Source organism: Pempheris klunzingeri, chromosome 2, assembly GCF_042242105.1.
Source record: "Pempheris klunzingeri isolate RE-2024b chromosome 2, fPemKlu1.hap1, whole genome shotgun sequence".
Classification (NCBI taxonomy): Eukaryota; Metazoa; Chordata; class Actinopteri; order Acropomatiformes; family Pempheridae; genus Pempheris; species Pempheris klunzingeri.
The window spans coordinates 10048179-10069113 of record NC_092013.1 but is presented as its reverse complement, the minus strand read 5'-3'; the positions used below and the strand labels follow the sequence as shown (position 1 = coordinate 10069113).

The following is a 20935-nucleotide window of genomic DNA, read 5'->3' as shown; positions in this document are numbered from 1 at the left end:
TTATCTGTCATGTCGTACTTTCAGTTGAACTGAAAACAACTGCTTGGTGTTGCTGAAGTTGGAAGTGGGGTTGATGAGAGCTATGGGACTAAACAGTACATTTCCAGGCCGTCAAATCAAAACATTGAGCTAAAACATACTATGAAGGCTGAAGTTGAAGCATTTGGGGATAATTATTGGTATGCTGTCATTGCAAGAAAAGTCATTTATTCCATAAAATACAGTACTGTGTAGGATATATAGCTTTTGTGGTCAAGTCTGTTACCTAAGTCCAGGTGAGACTCTGTTTAACCTGAGACTAGATTGAAGGCAAAAAGCCCCTGAAACACATAAGAAGTGAAGATGGTTGCGACACCAGTCTGTCTGTGGGTTAAATAAATAGTAAACAAAACCCGTAATTTTTACCTTGCAGAACACAGGAGGTGCTAGTTTACCGCTTCTTAGCCAACACGCCAGTTCAGTGATCAGGCAGCGGTAGCACAGTGAACTCCTGTGTTCTGTGAGGTAAAATCACTGTTTTTGTCAATGGAGTCTGGTGGCTTTGAAGCACGCAAAGAGATAGAGCCGCCTCTGTTTTTTCAATGTAAGGTGGTGAAAATATTCTAATATAGCGTACACCTAAACTGATATTGTTTTATTTAGGTGAGCCTTTTTTAGGAGGCTTAAATTCATTTTGCTGCCCCCCCCATCCACAGCAATACACAACTTAGCGTCTGAGCTGGGACCCCTGTCAACTTCTTCAAACTGGGGACACAATCTACTGTCAGTAATACACTAAATATGGGTAAGTACCTCACACAGCCCTATTTTATTATAAATAAAATATAAATATAAATTTATAAATTATCTTTAAAGTTGACAGTTGAGCGTCATAGCCATTTGACAAGCACAAGAGCTTTTGACCACATCGTACAGTCATTATCTGCAGAAGAAGTTTGCTTAGTTGTTATTAATCTGTAAATGTTAAGAACTTCATGATTTTGAGCCCTTTAAAAAGTTCTTGTCCATTCAGGTTGAAACATTGAGGTTAACAGTTCATCCTGAACCTTTTAACAGCAGATGAAACTGTCTCAACTCATCGTCCACTTACCTCATGGTCTTGGTTTTATTTCAAACACATCTGGGGTACAGAGCCAGAAACAACAAAATGTGCCAGTCAGGTGTCCTTAACCTAGTCCTGTTTTGGGCCAGCCCTTGATGCTTACTGTGGTCGAGTTTTGTGTAGTGATTCTCACTTCTTTTTAATCCATGTGGGGAAGACAATGTGAGATACATTTGCCTAATTCAACAGTTAGTCCTAACTCCTGACCCCTTTGTCTTATAAAGATAAAACAGTGTTTCAGCAGAAGTGGTGGGTAATGTAGGCTACAGAAGGCTAAGACTCCCCTAAATGTACTGCTGGCTATTGTGAACATAAACATAGATATGATGTGACTATATGATGATATCATTGCCAAGTGTAGGGCCAAACTGTTCGGTTGGGAGAGCGCATCTCTGCGCCATGGGAGTTTCCACGGTTTCCCCAACAGCAGCTGTATCATTGTAGGAATCACTGTAGCACTTGTGCACTCTGAAACCACCAGAATAACTGCGAACCCCTCCGCCTGAAGGTGTGCTAGAAAGCGAGGAATCAGGGGAACCGGGGGAAAAGTGTAGAGGAGACCTCTGGACCACGGTTGGTCAGAGAGGGCCTCAACTCTCAGTGGAAGAGCCTCAAATGCGCTCATGCACGCATAATGCATTTTCTGTGAGGCGAACAGATCCAGCTCCACTCGCCCAAAGTGTGGAAATCAGCTTCCACTTCTTTTAAGGACCTCCAGACCACTCTGATGGTGTACAGATTTGTGTGAGCCCACAGCAGGATATCTGGCCATTTCCAGCAACAGAGATGAGTGACACTGACAGAAAGTAACCAAAACTTGCATGTAAATGTTTGGGATAGTCAAAACTCAATTTCTAACCCCCCTTGCACAGCCACCTTTGCCAGCCCTTTTTCTGATATTTCTATGCTTGTGACTTTAGCAGTTGACCTACTTTCACTGCATTGCATTATTAGCTGTGCGTTATTGTTTGCGCTCAGTGCATGCAATTGCTGTTATGAACATAGAATTGTCCTCTGTGGTTGTTAAAACAAGTGTGGTAGTCGGTCAAATATTAGCTTTACCCACCCACGGCCTCACCCGATGCCTGTGTGTTTCAGAATACGTTAATCTTTCCGTCCATTTTTAACCGCCTGTCTGGGTCCAAGTCGTGGAGGTATCAGGCTATATGCAAAGTAGCCTAGAAGCCCCTCTCTATAGCTCCCCCCTTTGGGCAGTCCAGCAACAGCTCCAGGCTGTAGTCTGGGTCTGACCTCAAGTCTGATGTCCTCCCCACAGCGCACTATGTAAAGATTTAATGAGAATGGGGTTACATTCCTAAGCAATTCCCATGCTCGCCTTAATGAAATGCACTGAAATGCTGAACTAAAAAGCAGCCGAATGACTGAAAATGCAAGCCAACCATTCGACTTCCTGTAGACCTTGAGGTGCAATTCTTCAAAGGTCCACCAGATAGAGACATTGTTAGGTCACATCCTGAACACTTCTCTCATGAAATCATCCAAGCCTGTGCTTTGAAGGATGGAGGCTTTAGAGGGGGTCACAATATATTTAAAGTGATTTTGTGCAGTGACTGACTGTGAGCCGTGTGTGTGTGTCTCTACTCTCAAGACTGCGCAAACCTTTCTAGCGTTACACACATTATAGAACATTTGTGGCACAGCAGAGATTAGATTTTTCCTTGACTTTCAATGGAGAACTATTACGACCATATTACAGCTACATGAATATGTATGTGTAAAACAGTCGGTTGGAATCAGACAGAAAATCATGTGGTACAGCACTATTTTCCAACTTTGAACCTCTGAGTAATCATCTTTGTGGATCGATGGCGAAAATGTCCATATGTATTACAGTATGTGATGGTTAATTATTCAAGTCTTTACAAGATTTACATAGGGCAGGCATTTACGAGCCTGGACTCACGACCTCCATATGTGTCATTTTGTGCTTCTATCAGAGATCTTATGCTGCTGTCAGTTTTAGTATAGGAGGTTCTAGTGTCTGAGACAGTTCTACCGTGCTTTGAATGTGGATGCAGATGAATTTTGGTGACTACACAGTGTGGATCTCAGTTACAGTAACGGGCATTTTTCACAGACGTGTGATGGCTCGCTGTCACAATGTCATGATCTACTGGGACACTTGAATTAAATGGAGCCATTGCTAATGTTATTAGTAACACCTGCTATTTCATTGTGATGTCAAAATGTCTGCATTGAAAGGCCTGTATATTACATGTATTAAATAACAAATATAACCATTAGAGTTGAGGCATCATCTATAAAGCCTTACACTGTAGGTGTACATACTCAATGAGTTTTTTGTTGCCAGAATTCTGTGTTTAGATTGGTGTATTACATTAAAATGTACACATTGATTTGTAGCTCCACGTAACTAGGCTGGTTTTATGTTAGACTGTATATAAGACGTCTGAAAAGAGAAGCCAGTGCTTTAAACCCGCATTCTTTCTAATGTCTTAAGTCCTAATGAATGGAAGTCTATGAAAAAAATGACTCCACTTCTCACTTGATTTATTACCTCAGTAAACATGTTCCTAATGAGTTTATGGTCTCTGTTGATGTTTGTTTAGTAAATGATGGTCCCCTTTAGACTGAAATAGATGAAGCAATGTATGCTTAAGGGCAGGCAGGATTACGTGGTCACTAACCAATCATGTCTCTTCTGATTCCAAAAAAACCACGATGGCGATACTCATAAAGCGAAACTCAAGGCTTCGAAACGGCCGTCCACAAACCAATGGATGACTTCACGGTGGCCACGACCACTTCTTGTATACAGTCTGTGGGTTTTACTCCATAATAAACAACACAACTTGACTTAACTGCTTTGCTGGTCTGTATGAGAATATATAACACATGAATTCATTTACGGGCATGCTTCTAGAGCAATTTAAGAACATATTGAAGACAAATCAGTTATTTATGACACAAATCAAGTGCTACAACTTTCCTCTAAAACTGAAATGTGTAAACACGTTTAAAAAAAAAAAAAGGGTCAGTTGTGGGTGTCTGGATATCATGTTGTGTTTTAAAGGTCACATAAACTTGTCTTATAACTTCCAGGCCGAACTCTAAAAACAATATGCAACCAGTCACTTCCAAAGCAGATGAGATAAAAACGAATATGTTCCCAATGACAATACCAATTCCTACCAGAATATCAATGACTCTTGTTACATGAACAGTGTTTTTTTTTTTTTTTTTTTCTGCTTACGATGCTGCGGTCTCTCGTCCGGTATTGAAACTAAAGGCATTTACCGACACTCCCTAACAATTTGCTGAGAGTCATCAATTATGCAGGGTAGCCGCACGCACTGGGAAGGAAGATAGCAGCAACAATATGGCGACAGCCGCAGTTACTCCCGACTCTTTTCTACATCTGCAGTTCACTGACAGCTGTCCGGATTTCTGTTAATGCGAGAAAAAGTAAGTAGACAATCCGTTTTCTGCTTTGTCTGCTATTTTATGTCGTGGGATGGATCGCAGTCCTACTTTGTCGACTGACTGCATCCCAGTGCCGCAGAGCGGTCCCTCTCTCAGCATCTTTTCCTGGCGTCTGTGGAGGGCTCCTTGCCAGTACATGGAGGAATAATATGTGTGCGAGGCATCAGTTAGAAGTAGGAAAGGTGCGATTATCAGAGGGGGGGAAAAAATCCTGGATTTGTGATGCGGCGTTGGTGGAGAAAACACGGAGACAGCCGGTTATTTGGGGTGTTGGCCTGCCGCTGGATGAAATGACATTTCAGTGTGTCAGATTGTGAAACATACGCATATGGGATGCAGAAGTGAGACCACGTCAAACTTCTCTGAGCGGCCGCAGCATCCAGCCTGCGTGCTCCAAGTGCGCGAATAATGCGTCGCTTGCGAAATCCTTTAAGGGCTGCAATTTTGTCGCTACCGTTATTTTATAACTATGATAGTTTTACCCACCAACCCCCCACCCTCCACCACCACCACCCTCACTCCCTCCCTCCCTCCACCTCTGCTCCCCCCCTCCCTCTTGCAATCTCTTTGGAGACTGTATTGCGTGAGGAGGTAGGTGCGTCTTTAGTTTGGCAGTCCTCAAATGGGCCGCGGCACCCTTCTCTGGTATTTTCACGCAGTCTCCCCCACTTGAAATCTAATCCCATCATGCTTGTTACTCTGTAAACCTGCATCACATGGAGGCTCTGTCTGGCTAGGCATGATCATCAATGCGGGTGTGGTATATCCTCAAGGCCGTTTTAGTTCCCCCTGTTTTTGTGCTGTGAATAATCTCACCTTTTGGGGGTTTTTAATTGTGCAGATGTGCCATTTGCTGCCTCGAGCTGAGCCTTGAGGATGAGTTGTCAGGACATGGCTCCTGCATTCAACTGACCTACTCTGAGTTTGTTAGTTAGAGCCTGTAGCAGCAATAAACCACACTGCAGTATTTTAGGCTTTGGCCCTGTAGGACAACGGCGCGCCTCGGTATTTAAAAGGCGGACTTTCTTGGGGACCACACAGGCTGTAGATGACTCTCAGGCTCTTTCACGAGTAGACAAACAACATGATGGGGAGCGGGTGGTCTTCATCCAGCACTGGGAGAAAGTTCTCCATGTAATAGGAGGAGGTTTTCTTTATCTGTGTGCACCTTTTTTTTTTTTTTTTTTTTTTTATAGTGGCCCAATGTCCCGTGCGTCATCATCTCAGCCTTTCCTTTAGAATGAATGATCATAACTAATAATAATTTCCAGTCAGGTCCTCATGACTTTACCAGAAATCGACTCAGCCCAGACACGAAGCAGGGGTTATGTGAGGCCTCCTAAATATTTGACTGCCAGGTTAATGCTGGATTGATCAGGCTCGCCTGTTCTCACTGATGCTGTGGGTCTTGGACTGAGATGACATCTTACATTTAGTGGCAGGCAGCATTAAGACTTCACTGCAGGAAATGAAGGATGTCTAAGTTATTTACCGGCCCATGTGACTCTGATGCAAGTGCCCTATACACCACCACCTCCTCCTCCTCCTCCTCCTCCTCCACCACCACCACCCCCTCCTCTTCCTCCTCCTCCCAGCACCGTGTCGCCGCGGTGTCCGGTCAGCTCCATCAGATGTCAGGTCATCGTCAGGGCGCATAAAGCAGAATAGAAGATTTTTCCAGGTGACGGGACGGAAGCCGTGGTGCGTCTGGATGTCTTTCCTCCGCACAGAGGACGCAGCAGTAGGAGCATCTCGCTAAACGCTGCTCAACCGGACAGCGACAAGCTTTTTTTTTTTTTTTTTTTTCCCTTCCCTTGGGAGGCAAATGAGGCTGCCGGAGTTGTTAGTTTTCTCTGTCATCCATCAGTTTCTATTTCTCTTAACCGGATTTAATATAGCCGAGAGGGGCTACGCGCTTTTCGTGCGCTAATAGGATTCACTGTCCTGATTTAAGAGTGATCGTTTCTTAATCAAAATGTGCACGTGAAATTGTTGCGTTTTATGCCGTGTTTCCCATACGACCTGGCATGTTAGTGGACACCCAAAGCATTTAGCAACGTCTGCAACATTTCAGGTAGTTTCCTCCCCCTCTCCCCCTCTCCCTCCCTCCTGGTCGCCTTTCAGTTTTGCTGCCTGTTTGTAGGATTGTCCCAGCGTTATGGGTAAAGTGTGCATGCACTGCTGGCCATGCCTTTGCATCCCGGTTTGAATCACCTTGACGGTAGATCAATTGATGTAGCATTGGTGGAAGGAGACTTGGAGGTTGTGCCGAGGTTGGGTTACTTGAATCGGACTTCATCCCCCTTCTGGTTGAATGTGTTTTCTCTCGAAGATACTGGATTGTTGGATCTCTAGCTGCCTGTGGATATCTGACTTCTTTCTGATTCATTTCCAGGTCTGTACCCTTGTCACCGCTTCACTGATTGTTGCACTCACTGTCTTAATTTTTCATAGCCTGAACTGTCAGATATGTTGTATCAAACAGCATCAGCACCGAAATTCCTCTGTTGTAGGATCCCTGAGAGATGCACTTGATGATGTTGTTACAACCTTACTGTTTAAACAATGACTCAATCCTAGAGGTTGAATAATTTTCCAGGAACAATTTATGGACTACCTTTTGACAAACTTCAAGAGTTTAAAATGTTTCATTATTTGCAAATGAATCAGTCATGAATTATCCTGTGTAGAGTTGTTGTTTTGGTCAGTGCAGTAAGATATAAGACACCAGAATACACACCTTGGCCTACGTTCAGTGTGCAGTTACATATGATAAACATCAGCTAGGTGTTATAGGTAAGGGTTTTAATTTTTCTCAATCCAAAAAAAAAAGGAGCAGGTGGAAAACAACCCATCTTTCTAATCACAGTGACTGCGTTTTAAAGTCAATTTAGCATACTGCTATTAGTAAATTGCAAGTTATGCTAATGCAACAAGCCCCATCCATTCATTTCTTTAGCATCAAACCCAGTCACGTTAGTTTAGATGTTTCATCTGTAATATAGATCAATGGATATGATATATGATGATGTCAGAAGTCAACTTGCACAGCAATGAGCCTTGATACACAACATGGACTTACTAAGCTCTGTGTAGCGCTATACGTTTCGCTAACTTAACTTATAAATCTAGAACAAATATTTGGGTCTGTTTTTCTCTCCAGGTTTAAGATTGTTTTCCCATTTTGCACTGGGCAAATAGCCTATAATCGGCTTGTGTGAGCCTGTGTGCTGGGAGCCATTTTCCGACTTAATTTTATAGCCATCGCCAGCGAGAGCTGTTCAGACTCAAGACTTCTAAGCCAGAACGATGAGCTGAAAGCTGCACAGAGCCGTAGACCTGGGTGTCGATTCTCAGTGAGGCCTGCAGTGCTATCAACACATTTTTACATCATATTCATTACAACAACATGAAACTTAAATGATAGCCTTAATTCCAAATCAGATGCAAAGGAAATGCCCTAAGTAAGATGCTCATGAAGAAGAGAGTCATGCAGATGAGTTCCTGGTGGGATAAAGAGCCCATCATTTGTGAGTACGAACACCAGAGGAGAAAACCTGACACGTCTCCTTGCTGTTGGCGTCACCAAAGTGAGAGCAAATGGGAATTTAATGCTGTCTGCTGTATGTGCTGGTACCTGAGTTTGGCTTTTGGGGATACAGGATCAGTGCTTTAGTCATTAAGGTTGATGGAGGGAGCAGAAATAGTGCCTACTGGCCCATGTTCCAAATGTTTGCACTTCTTCAGCTTTATTTTGCTTTGTTTGCTTTCTCCGGCAGAACCAGTAAATTCCATCTGTGAGGCTTTCAGAAACACAGAAGCTGAAAAGTGAATGCAAACACATAAATGTGGCAGCCATTTTAATCGTCACCCTTTGTTGTCCAGTTAGTGTTATTGATAAAATGATACCTGACAAAAAAAAAAAGGCTGTTCAGATGATTACTTAAAAGGATTTTTTTTGTTATTCTTCTTTTTTTTCATTTTATTTTATCCATCGCTTGTCTGCTTGCTCAGTACCTCATGGTCTTTCTTCCTCACTTTCTCACCCAGTGTCCCTCTCTTCCTCTCAGAGCTGGATGTCTGGAATGGAAAACAAATAAAGAGGAAATAGCTGCAGGATGAAAACATGGCCGCACCCCTTCTTGCACCCCCAGGACCTGACAGCTTCAAGAAATTCACCCCGGAGTCGCTCGCTAACATCGAGAAGCGCATCAATGAAGAGAAGAACAAGAAGCCACCTAAGCCCAGGTCGGACAGTAGTCACCGTGACACATCTGACGAGAATGAGATCAAGCCCAACAGTGACCTGGAGGCTGGGAAGAGCCTGCCGTTCATCTACGGCGATATCCCTGATGGAATGGGGGGCACGCCGCTGGAGGATTTGGACCCATTCTATCTGAACAAGAAAGTGAGTCGTCCCCAACTTATCAGACACTCAAATGAAGAAGAAATCCATTAGAGATAATGACGACTTTGAAAGTTAAATGTTAAATGCATGGGGCGGCTGTGGCTCAGAGGTAGAGTGGGTCGTCCCTCAATTTGAAGATCGGTGATTCGATCCCCGGCTCCTATGAGTCACTAGTCGAAGTCCTTGGGCAAGACACTGAACCCCAACTTGCTCCTGAAGCACAGCTTCAGTGTGTGAATGTGTGTCAAAGAATAGTCTCCTCCAACTTAGATTCCTCCTGTATGAATGATGTGTGAATGGGTGAATGAGGGTGTCATGTAAAAGTGCTTTGAGTAGTCGAAATGACTAGAAAGGCGGCCATTTACAGACCATTTACCATTATTCGGCTGTTCAAATGGGCCAAATCTTTACCTTTTTCTCATGTGAAAATACCAGCATTGTTAAGCAACCACGCAACACATAACGATAATATACAATTCACTGTCATAACACATTTAGCTTTTATATCATAACACATATAGCATAATTATATAATTTTACTCAACATTGAAGTATTCACTACAGATATAGGGATACCATAATAGTAAAGATGACCTTGAGTCATCATTGGGGCTTTTTAAGTACTTTTTAGTCACTGCTACAGGAGCTTGGAACAGTCACTGCATTACTAGGGTGCACAGGAGATCATACAAAGCATGTGAGGTTTTAAATACACCTGTAAAACTGAGGCAGGGGGACGTCGTTGCTCTGCTCCTGCAACACTGCAGGGCTGCTGGGGAAAGCGTTTCTCGGGCAGTGGTAATTCTCTTAAAGGGTTCTGCAGTGTTGATTAATTATCTGTGCTAATGCATGGTACACATGATGTAACAGCTGGAGAGGATGACAAACTTGACTTTATGTTCATATGCCATTAGTCCTATAGCTAATTTAATTCTTTTAAGACGAAACGCGCTTTCAGATTAGTGCTTGCTCCGACAGATTGTCTGGGTGTATAGCATTTATATTCATCAGTTCTGATCGGTAATCATTTAGCTGTGATTGTAGTGTGTGGGGATGCTGCTCTGTTTTTTTTTTTGCATCTGACTATCTTAGCTAGCTAGTTAGAATGGGTCCAGCTAAACCGAAAGTCGCAGAGGTATAAAACGCAGCTTAACTCTAAACTGGGCTTGATTGCTCGGTCGTAAAGAATGTAGGTTCAGCTGAAACATGGCTCAGCTACAGCTGAACAGAAAACTGATCAGAAAACCTCACCATTATGTAATGCACTGGCAGTTGACGTGCCTTATTGCTTCCCAGCAAGCAGTGGGGCAAGACAATTATCATTGTTACTATCATTTTTATCTGTGTGGCTTGTACTGGAGTTATTATGATCTGCATTGTGTTTTTTCCACTGTGGTTCACATTTCTACATTGTTATACAATTAATCAATATGAGTGAGCGCGAGCACATCGCGAGTGATGTTGTGTGCACCATTATTGAGTCTCACCCTTTACATTGATTTGGTGGCTCAATGCTACATTGGTATTGAATTTAGTTCTACCATTGAGTAACATTAAGTGAGAAACCATTTCCTGTTATTTCCTGTCTAAAAACTTGAAAACTATCAATACTCATTGCTAGCTTTTACTAAAACTATGTTGGGAATTGCTCTAATAATACATTATGATTATATAAACTGAAGTTCTTCAGGCACTACCTTGTGACAGTGCATTAATTAAAAAATTAAACTGTTATATATGTCAGATTACAGTAACCCTGTTTGTGGCATCAACAATAAACTGAGGAAGAAGTGACACCTTAAATTGTACACAAATACAAAATACAATATATGTTTGCCACTTGATATAGTGTTACAAGCAAAAGAACATACAGTATTTTTTATTTTTTGCACCTCAGACATGCCAAGCAGTCACATCATTTCTGCATCTAAGGAAAAATCAACCTCTGAATTAATATGATGCAGGTACATATGAGACAAATCCCAATCTCATATTCTCTCTCCAAAATAAGTGGGTTTTTTTTTTTTTTTTATTAATCCGAGACAAATTTAAAGGAATTTTAGACTTCTACCCCACACCACTCTAACTCTAGCTTGGTTGTTGCCTCACCTTCAGCTGTATAGACGTGTGGAGTAGCCAGTCTGCTGTGTGGTGGCAGTGATAATGTGTAAGAGAATCTGCGGCCTGTTCAGAAGCAAGAAGCCCAGTCAGCAGCACTGACAATCTCAGCCAGCAGCACTCCCTCATAGGGCGGATGAAACTATCAAGTGTATGTGCCTTTTGTGATCTATTGATCCACAGCCCTAGTTCAGTGGTGGCCACAGGAAGGGTTGCATTCATGTCTTATTACCCTTCCCCACTTTGCTTATTGCCCAGTGCATAGTTCTTTGCCTCCACTTACTTTCCTCTGTGGTCTCTCACTTGGAAGGAAAGAAGCTCCTGCTGAGTTGTTTATCATGGCCTCCACTCACATGTTACCTTTACCTGCAGCAGGACTCAGCCATATGTGTGCATATGTGTATGTACAAAGAGACAGATTTCAAAATAATGTTTTCATATAGCTGACTAGAACAGATTGGCAGTGTAGGCTTTATTTATAAGAACTTGGATACAAGCTCATCCAGATGAGTAAAGACAGTAAATGGTGGAGGAGACCCAAAAAGACAGAGAGTTACAAAGGTTTCCGATGCTTAAGTACAGCGTGTTGGTGTACAAATTTAACCTTTTGTGCACAAAGCGTCAAAACACTCTTTCATATACTGTAGTTGCTCCCAGACATTTTGACTGAGTCTCTGTTCCTCGTTTAAAGTATGATGGTTCTGGAGATTCTCTTGTAAATGATGCCATTTGTCCTCTAAAACTCTTTGGGCTCTGTGATGAATGATTTCATGCACACATTATCTCCATAGAACCAGAATTAATAACTAAGAGGTTGTGTTGCATGATTAGTAAAAAAAAAAACCTTTTAACAAAAATTTTAGTCATCTGCAAACAAAATAGTTTCACAAAAATGCAGTTGGATGCTGTATATACATTTATGTGCCCTGGCTGTCCAGAACGTCAAAAAAACATGGAAAATTGACCCAAATTCATCTTTTTTCACATTGTCATTGATGTGTATTGATCTTATTGACATGTGAAATATGGTAACACCTACTATATCAGTATGGCAGGGTTACACTCTAAAACAACAGCATTATTAAGTGGTTTTTGGTCAGAATTGTGTGAGAATTGTCACACTCCTATAAATGAGTGAATACTCAATTAGTGGATATAAAATAATTGCTGATAATGGACAACTGCTGCAGGTACATTCAGGGACGTGGTGCCAATATGTCTGTATGAGGAGTGTTAGTTTTAGATCCATTAGAAGTATATGAGAAGTTATTACTATGGTTCCTTTCTTAAAGGCATATTTTAAGGAGTTACTAAAGGGAAGGAAGAGCTACTCAGCTTTTAGACTGCCAGCTAAACAGCTTATCTATTAGGCTTCTGCTTATCCCATATGTGTCTCATAGGTCACAGGTTCTGCTTAGTCAAGATCAGCTAACCCATTCATGTGTTGTGTCAGCAAGTTCACAAAAGGAATCACAGGATAAGACCCCATCTTTCCTCTCCATCCCACTGTCATTCATCTGAATCATTCTCCTAATCCACTAATGTATTTGTCCTTTATCGCACCCGAGGAGGTGCCTCAGAGTGTACTCATGGTTAGCGTCCATTTCTCGTCTGCTGTTTCTGTCCTCACCTTTCCAGGCTGCTCATCTCCTCTACTCGACCGACAGTCATCCTATCGCTCACCATTACACTGTATGTCAATGAGTGTGTCTAATTGTGTGTGCGTGTGTGTGTGTGTGTGTGTTACCGTCAGCTGCAGGAAACCTGATCACAGCACTCATGCATCAAAGAGAGGAAGAGGGGGCAGTGGTGAGGAGGAGAAATGCAGCGTTGCAGTTCTTGTTTTCCCCTGTGATGGGGAGAGGACTGCCTGGGCTTTTCAAATGTCTGATGTGATTAGGCAATGGTAAAGCTGCTGTGGTCATACAGGAAGAGCAGGACGGGATGGATGGAGGGCATGCAAGTGTTTTTATCTGTGTTAGTGTGTAGAGGGGGGACATCAATATACACTGAAATACGGTTCAGATGATTCAGCTTGAATTGGCTCCTTTGCTGTTTGGGAAAAAAAAAAAAAGTCGTTTGAACAGCTTTCAGGTTTTGTTGATGCAGAAGCTTCGTTCTCTTCCCGATTATGGCATTTCGTTAACCGTATTATAACAGGAATCTAGTCATGTCTGTTCAGGCTTCTGCAGGGCAGCAGCTCCTAGTGATAGGGGAGCTCACGGCTAAAGCAGCAGTATTCTCTGAATCTCAGCATGTAGCACTGTACACACCATTACATTATGTTCCCATGCCACCATCTCTGTCTCTGTGTGTGTCTCTGTCCATTGCTCTCCTTTTCCCCCTCTCCCTTCTGCCGCCTCCTCTCCGGCGTTCTTTTTTTTTTTTTCAGTGTAGTAAATTAGAGCGAGGGCCAGGCTTTAGTGCTCTGTCTGAGTCCTCAGTCTCTGATGACACAGCATCCTCCTGTACTGGGCTGAGTGAGGAAAGGATGGGGTGGGGAGGGTTGAGTGTGCTTCCTCTGCTAGCCAGGTTGGTATAAAGATGGAGGGTGGGGTAAGGAGTGCAAAGTGGGGTTTTGCAGCACAGTATACAGGTGAAGAAGCGGGATGACGCATTACTTTGATATGGTATAATATGCAGGGGAAATTAGTTTGCAGTCATGCTTATTTAGGTGAGGCATTAGTGGCCTCACTGCAGTGAGCTCAAACAAAAATACACGAGTTATGTTTCAGGCTGTAATGCTAATAGATATTAGATTAAAGCTCCTTGTAAGATCCAAGCTGTTCTGTCACAAAGCATCAAAGCTTCACAGTAGAAGTTGAGTTACTGTAGATATTTTCTCTTCCCTGTAAATTGAATCAAGACGCACTTTGTCCATACGAGATATACATTATGGAATGGGCTAAAATCCAGCTAACGGTGTATGTGAATCATGATTTCTCTTTCCAGCTCTGCAAGGAGCCTTGTGAATCTTGATATGTTTGTAAAAAATACCTAGCATGCAAGTTGTGATTTGGAGTATGTTAGTGCTCATGAAGGTCATTTAGAGCTCCAATTAACAGGTACTTTCATTATTCATTATTTCACTAGATTACATTTAGATTTTTTTTTTTATTTAGCCCCACCAAACTCTAATGTATTTGATCTGCAATAATATAAAACAACACAGAAGAAAATCCTCAAACAAGAAGCTGGAAACAGCAAATATCTGGCCTTTTTTTTTTTTTGCTAAATATCTTAAATGGTTGGTTGATTATCAAAATTGTTGACTATAACACATTGTCTAATGAATTAATTGTTTCACTAAGCATCTAAGCGCTAAAGTTTATCACCATTTTCTATTAGGTCTTCAGTCCAAATCTGCAGTCAGTTTTGTGAGGCCAGGCTGCGTCACGCCGGGGTCCCGGGATGATTAAGAAAAGTCCAACAGCCCCTGCCCATGACTTAGTCTCTATTGTTTCCTTCCTTAGATCTCACTTAGCTCTCTCTCTTTCTCTTTGCCCCCTCCCCGCCCTCCTCATCTCATTCTCAGTTTCTCTCTCTGCTGCATGCCTACCCAGTCCTCCTTCTCCTCCTCCCCCCTCCCCCTCCTCTCCTCCTCCTCCTCCTCCTCCTCCTCCCCCCGTCTACCCATCCATCTCAGGTTTGGCTCTCTCCCCTCTGCAGCTCTCTGCCTTTCTGTTCTGCATCACTCCCCCTCCACCCCCTCATCTCTCTCTCTCTCTTTCTCTTCGGCTCTCTTTGCTGCTGTCCCATACCCCTGCAAGCCCCTCTCCATATCCCTGCTCCACTATTCCTCTTCCACACACACACACACACACACACACACACACACACACACACACACACACTGTCCTTGCAGCTGCATTCTGCCTCCTGATTCTTGCATATGTGCCTTTTTTTTAACACCCTGTAGAGAATTAGGAACATTTCACCAGCTTTGCAGCAAATAAGTCTTCTTTACAGTGAAGCTCGCTCTGCTGAGTTTTGCATTTATGCATGTGTGTGTGGCCAAGTATGTATTTATTTAACTACATGATTATGTGGGCAGATCAGTGTTATAGTGATGTGCGTGCGTGTCCTCATGTCCTGTATGTGAAGGGCTTCAGTGCGTATTGTGTTACATATACAGTGTATTGTGATTTATGGTGTGTGTACATTACCACAGTCAGTCTGTGTTTATCTGTGAATAGATGCAATTCATCCTCCGTTTCCTAAGCTTACTAATGCACTACACGCTTGATATGTTGATCTCATTTTAATGTGTTGTGGAAAGCAAAAATCATCGTCAGCTCCATAATGATGAACTCAGTGTCTTCAGTTCACTGTCTGCCAACCTACTTTACAGAGTTTGTCTTGAAAATTAATTAAACCGAGGAAATGAGTGATTAATCAAACAATTAATAACTTTTAAGAATTTGAACTATCAAGAATGTATCAGCCAACAGTGTTGCGTATGCACTCCGAGATATTGTGCAGGTGTGGGTGTTTTTATTTGCTGTATTTGCACTAAGTGTCTGTTCAGTTGAGATAACTGCACCATGATTAACTATGATCGGAGCCCATAATGCCTGCACAGAGTGAGTGTTTTTTTACAATAGGAACAGCACAGTAAAGGTGCTGCTTATTTTGATGACATGTCTACATGGTGGTTTGAGTTCATCCAAATTAATATGTGTTTATTGCCTGAGGATTTTCATTAATTCAGTTCACTGTAGCTTCCTCCTCTTCTACCTTTCCTTCATGGCAGCCCATATTATTTTTCTACTTGGTAAAGGTATTAGTAGGCTGCAGCCTTTTTTAAAAATTCACACTAGAATGTTTTAGTCTTTGCGTTGTGCCCTGCATGTTTAGTCTCATCCTCTCTCGTCTCGTCCTTTAGTGAAGCTTCCATGTTACACAGCAATTGGATTTTGTCGTTTACATTTTTGCTGTAGTCACAATTCATTCACGATTCAGATAGTTTGCTTGTGTTTGTTTAGTTTATGATGTAAGTTGTGTAGTGAAAGCAGCCATGACAAATGAAGCTTCCAGTGAGAGATTTAGAATTTTATAAGCTTCACTGGTTGATCAGTTATTGATTAATGTGGCAGACGATCAATTAAGGAAATTGCTGAACATTTGCATCCCTTGTTGTAATTGCACCAGGTTGCCAAGTTTGCATCAACAGCAGATTTTTCTGTCTCCAAATCGACACAGTTCATTGAGTAACCGGAGCCTCTTTATAGTTGAATTGTGAATTTCTAAATTTCCATATGCTGTAGAGGATGACCTACATTGAAACTCAGACTCAATAAGGACAAAGCAGAGGTATTTTTTCTGAAAAAAAAACTCTATCAATCTGTAGGATTTATCCACCATTTTGCTTCACATTGATTTAGCATGTGGAACGTAGTTATGCATGCAGGGCATCTGTAAACTGCTAATGGGGTATTGCTCATTTTACAACCTCTCCTCCCATCCACACGCTGGACTTGCTCAGTCAGCAAAACACTCCAGTTGACCTCTGGGAGAAAGATTTACCCTTTGAGCACGACTCTAGATCCTGTGTTTTCCTGTTTGTACGGTGTTGATTAAGTATATATAATGCTTTTCTCCACGTGACAGGAAGAATAGTGAGAGGATATTTTAAGTAGTGCAGATGCTCTATAGGCAAAAAGGACCAGGGGAGGGGAAGGGAGGGAGAGAGAGGAGTCTTCTGATGCAGAGAATACATTTTGTCTTTCCCTAGACCGCAGACACTATTTTTAATTTAATTAGATTTCAGGACACCACTCGTCTCAGGACACTTCTGGTCACCTCCCCGCTTCTTTCTAGTGTTTCCCATGGTGTGAACCACAGACTCGTGGTGTGTGCATTTTTCTAGTTGCTGATGCCATATGAATACTAAAACCAAATGCCTCTGTTATGCACATATGCTCTCCACCAGTGGGTTCATTTGTGTGTGCGGTGATTATTATACCTGAGCGTTAACAGGGCAAGTAACTCAGAGTTTGCTTATTTTGACAACTTAATTATTTGTAAAAGGAAGTGTAGAATGGCCAATTTTATAATCTTTTCAAATGTTTCCAGTTTACTGAAACTGTAAACTAATTTTATATCAACAAACTACAAGAAATGGTTATCATTTAATGTTGAATGCAAAGGAATCTTAAATTCAACGTGATATTTTGTAAAGTTTCTGACATAAATTGATGTCTTCAATACTGATTACATAAAGAACATGATATGTTTTCTGTAAATACTTGCAGCCAACATTGTCAGTGGTGTCATAAATACATATGAGGGGAGGTGGTAAAGAAGGGAAAAACACCCTAGCAGTGTGCGCATTCATAACTCCCAGATTCTCATCCAAGCCACACATTTACAAATTGTCAGTGAACCAGCTTGAAACCATAATGCCTATTGGTATAAAAAGAAACAGGAAACACTGGTGAATTAGTTGTAAATGTAAAATGTCCCAATAGGTCATTTTTGTAAATGATGCTTATACTTCTCACTCTGATCCCACATTCTCTGTGTCCACACACCAGCTTGCACAAACAAACACGCACTGCTGCCTCACCCCAGTGCCCAGCCCCACTTGGCCCAGCGCTGTTTATGGGTGGGGAGTGGTTGTTGAGAGCTTAGAGTCAGCAGATCTGCTCCTGATCGATGACAGCATTTGCGGTTCTCTTCCAGTAAGAGCTTTAAACTTGGGGCGAAGAGACTCATTTGGCCACGGTGAGGGGAGAGTTTCCCATGCACCTGTCTGCTGCTTCAAAGGCAGCTCGCAGAACTACTGTCATGGCGAAAAGCTCGCCAGGACAGAGGCTCTGTCTGATGCAACCGGGACAGAGGTGTTTACTGTACTCCTGGTTCTCGGGTGACTGGCCACAGAGGGAGTGATGTCAGCGTAGGAAAACACAGTCTTGTGTCCTTGCTGCCACTGACTATGTGCCCTTTTCTTTACCTTTTATCTTTTTACTATTCTGTTTTTAGCCTCTGTGCTTTATTTAGTGTAAGGCCATTACAACATGAATTAGTTCCCGCAATGAAAGATTTTTTTGAAAGATTTCAAAATGGGTAAAGTGACAACCCAGTGAGCGCTCCCATCATAATGCCATGTTCAAATGGACGTCAGTGGCCCCTGTGTTGTGAGATTCAGCCCTGTCGAAACCAATGCGGTGGTGCCCCATGACTCAGACGTGAGCTCAGGACTCAGCTAATCAACTTATCAGTCAAGCTACAGTCATCTCATCCTTTTTGTAAAATAAGATGGGTATAAAATGTGCCATATGATTCTGAACATGTTCAAACTGTCTGGTTTTCTCTGTCTCTGTCCCCCTCTCTCTCTTTCTCTCCACAGACATTTATAGTCCTAAACAAAGGGAAAACACTCTTCCGCTTCAGTGCCACGCCCTCCTTGTACATCTTAAGCCCTTTTAATTTACTTAGGCGAATAGCTATTAAGATTTTGATACATTCATATCCTTTTGAGTGATTTTCTGTGCTTTACACTGACTGAAAACAGATGCTTCGATGTTTTAAACATGTTTTTTTTCAGCGTGTGTCACAAGTCATCAGTAAATATGTGAAGTTAATGCACTGTAAGCTCTACATCATTGTCCTCTCCCTTCTCTGCCCTCTCTTGTGAGCTTTACTTCAGTACTAAAGTTTGATTTCAGATGTTCTGGGCAACTTTCCTTAACTTCTGCCTCCTCACGTTATTCAGCATGATCATCATGTGTACGATTTTGACCAACTGTATATTCATGACATTTAGTGATCCCCCAGAGTGGTCCAAACAAGTAGAGTAAGTACACGTCCACACTTATTTTCAGTAATTATATCCTTGTTTTGTATACCTGTTACAGTTTTACTGTCTTCTCTCTCTCTTTTTTAAAGGTATACCTTCACAGGTATCTATACATTTGAGTCACTCACAAAAATTGTTGCCCGAGGCTTTGCCATAGATGGGTTCACCTTTCTCAGAGACCCATGGAACTGGCTGGATTTCATGGTCATCTCAATGGCGTAAGTATTTTAACTCAAAATTATTAAAAAAATTATAAACACATGAAGGACTGAGGATAGTAAGAAACTACTCACAGCAAATATGGTCAAACGCAAAGAGGAAAAAGCACTGCAATCAAAGCAAGAAACCAGAAAGGGATTCACATTACTAACAAAAATATCAGAACGTTTTAGCAGATGATTAGAAGAAAGTTGTGATTTATTTCTGAGACATACTAGTTACAAGATGACAGCAGGGAAATCCCAAATGGAAAGTGAACTTTGTCCCTGCGGACAGTCTGACTACTTCAGCACAGGTGTAACTTATCACATTAATAGTACCAAGATCCTCCTATTAAGCATTCTGGCTCATTGTCATGGATTATGAGACAATGGAACAGAGCAATCATTAAAGTTATTGCTTATACCTGTGCTTTAATGTCTAGAACGAGTCAAATATTTTTGGTGCACAAATGTTACATAAATATTTGTGATATTTTGGCAGATGTGGAGAAATGAGGAAGAATAGAAACTATATTCCCCCCCCCCCAAACCATAAGTTTTTGGTTTAGTTGAGCCGTCACAGTAACAAGCTGTGCTCTACAGTGGAGGTCAAACAGCATTTCGTCAGCAGTAGGCAAACTTTATGAGCTCAGTCTAGTTGTTACTGATAAACTCTCCCCACCCCAAACTTTTCATATATTTAGATTAGCCACTACAATTGCAAAGCAGTTACCCCAAACTTTCTGAAAATGGGTTGTATCAAACATTTCACATGTCCTATCCAAGTTTATTTCAGGGTCAGTCTGTTGCCCCCCCCCCTCCCGTCCGTGGATTTGTTCCTCCTGCTGTTTGCAGGCTTGTAAAAACTAGACTGAGTGATTCATGTGTGACTGACCGGCAGTAGGCGTGCTTTCTTCTTTTTTTCTGAAAATGTGGATAGGCTTAAAACTGTTTATCAGACAATTCTTTTTCCTCCGAGTGTTCATTTTAATGATTTTTATGTGTTGGTAGGGAGAATTTAGCTAACAATTCAAAAAAAGGCTCTAAAGGCAAATGCCCACAGCACCTTCAATCCACAACAGTCATCATACCACATTAATAATGCTTATTAAAATATTATGTAACATTCTATTATTTCTTTCCTCTGTGTGGGATGGCTGCTGAGTAACTGTATCTGATCCACCTTGCAGGTATATAACAGAGTTTGTAAACCTAGGCAATGTGTCAGCTCTGCGTACGTTCAGGGTTCTGAGGGCTTTGAAAACAATTTCAGTTATCCCAGGTAAGACAGTCCAGGTGTTTGTGTTTGCGGGTGGGCGAGTCACGGGGTTGATGTTAGGTGTGGTTTTGTTTCAGTCCCTCTCCTCTCCTCTTCCTCCTTCCTTTTCTTCCCACTGGTCGGACAGGCGTTCTCTCTCTCACCGTGGTGTCCCCTCCTGGTCTTCGATGGTGGTGCTGGTGTCGTGCTCTTGCGCGTACATGCGTGCGTGTGTGTGTGTTGTTATCGTGTGTGTTGTGTGTCATGGGGTTTTGTTCTGTGTGTCATCCTACCTTGTTACAGATATATAACAGAGTTTGTGGACCTTGGGAATGTCTCGGCGCTGAGAACGTTCAGGGTTCTCCGAGCATTGAAAACAATTTCTGTCATTCCAGGTGAGACTCCCATTTAAACACTAAGGCTGAGCATAATTTATCTAGTACCTGTCTTTATTTCTATTACTTTGACATTTGTTTTTCTCTCTAAAAAGAGGATGTTTTAGACTTTCTTCCTTCTTTTGTTTTAGTTTTGTTTTTATGACAATCAAAAATGGTAGAAATACATTTTTGATAGGCTTAGCAGT

General features: G+C 42.0%; 1 protein-coding gene across 1 annotated transcript in view; it reads left to right on the top strand.

Annotated features, from left to right (window-relative positions):
* Positions 1-8693: 8693 nt before the first annotated feature.
* The window catches only part of scn8ab (sodium channel, voltage gated, type VIII, alpha subunit b), a 43819-nt gene continuing 31577 nt past the window's right edge, over positions 8694-20935 (top strand). The window contains exons 1-5 of the mRNA XM_070847999.1: positions 8694-8975; positions 18445-18563; positions 18802-18891; positions 18984-19112; positions 20285-20376. Of these exons, the coding sequence (XP_070704100.1) occupies positions 8694-8975; positions 18445-18563; positions 18802-18891; positions 18984-19112; positions 20285-20376 (712 nt within the window). The remainder of the gene's footprint in view (positions 8976-18444; positions 18564-18801; positions 18892-18983; positions 19113-20284; positions 20377-20935) is intronic.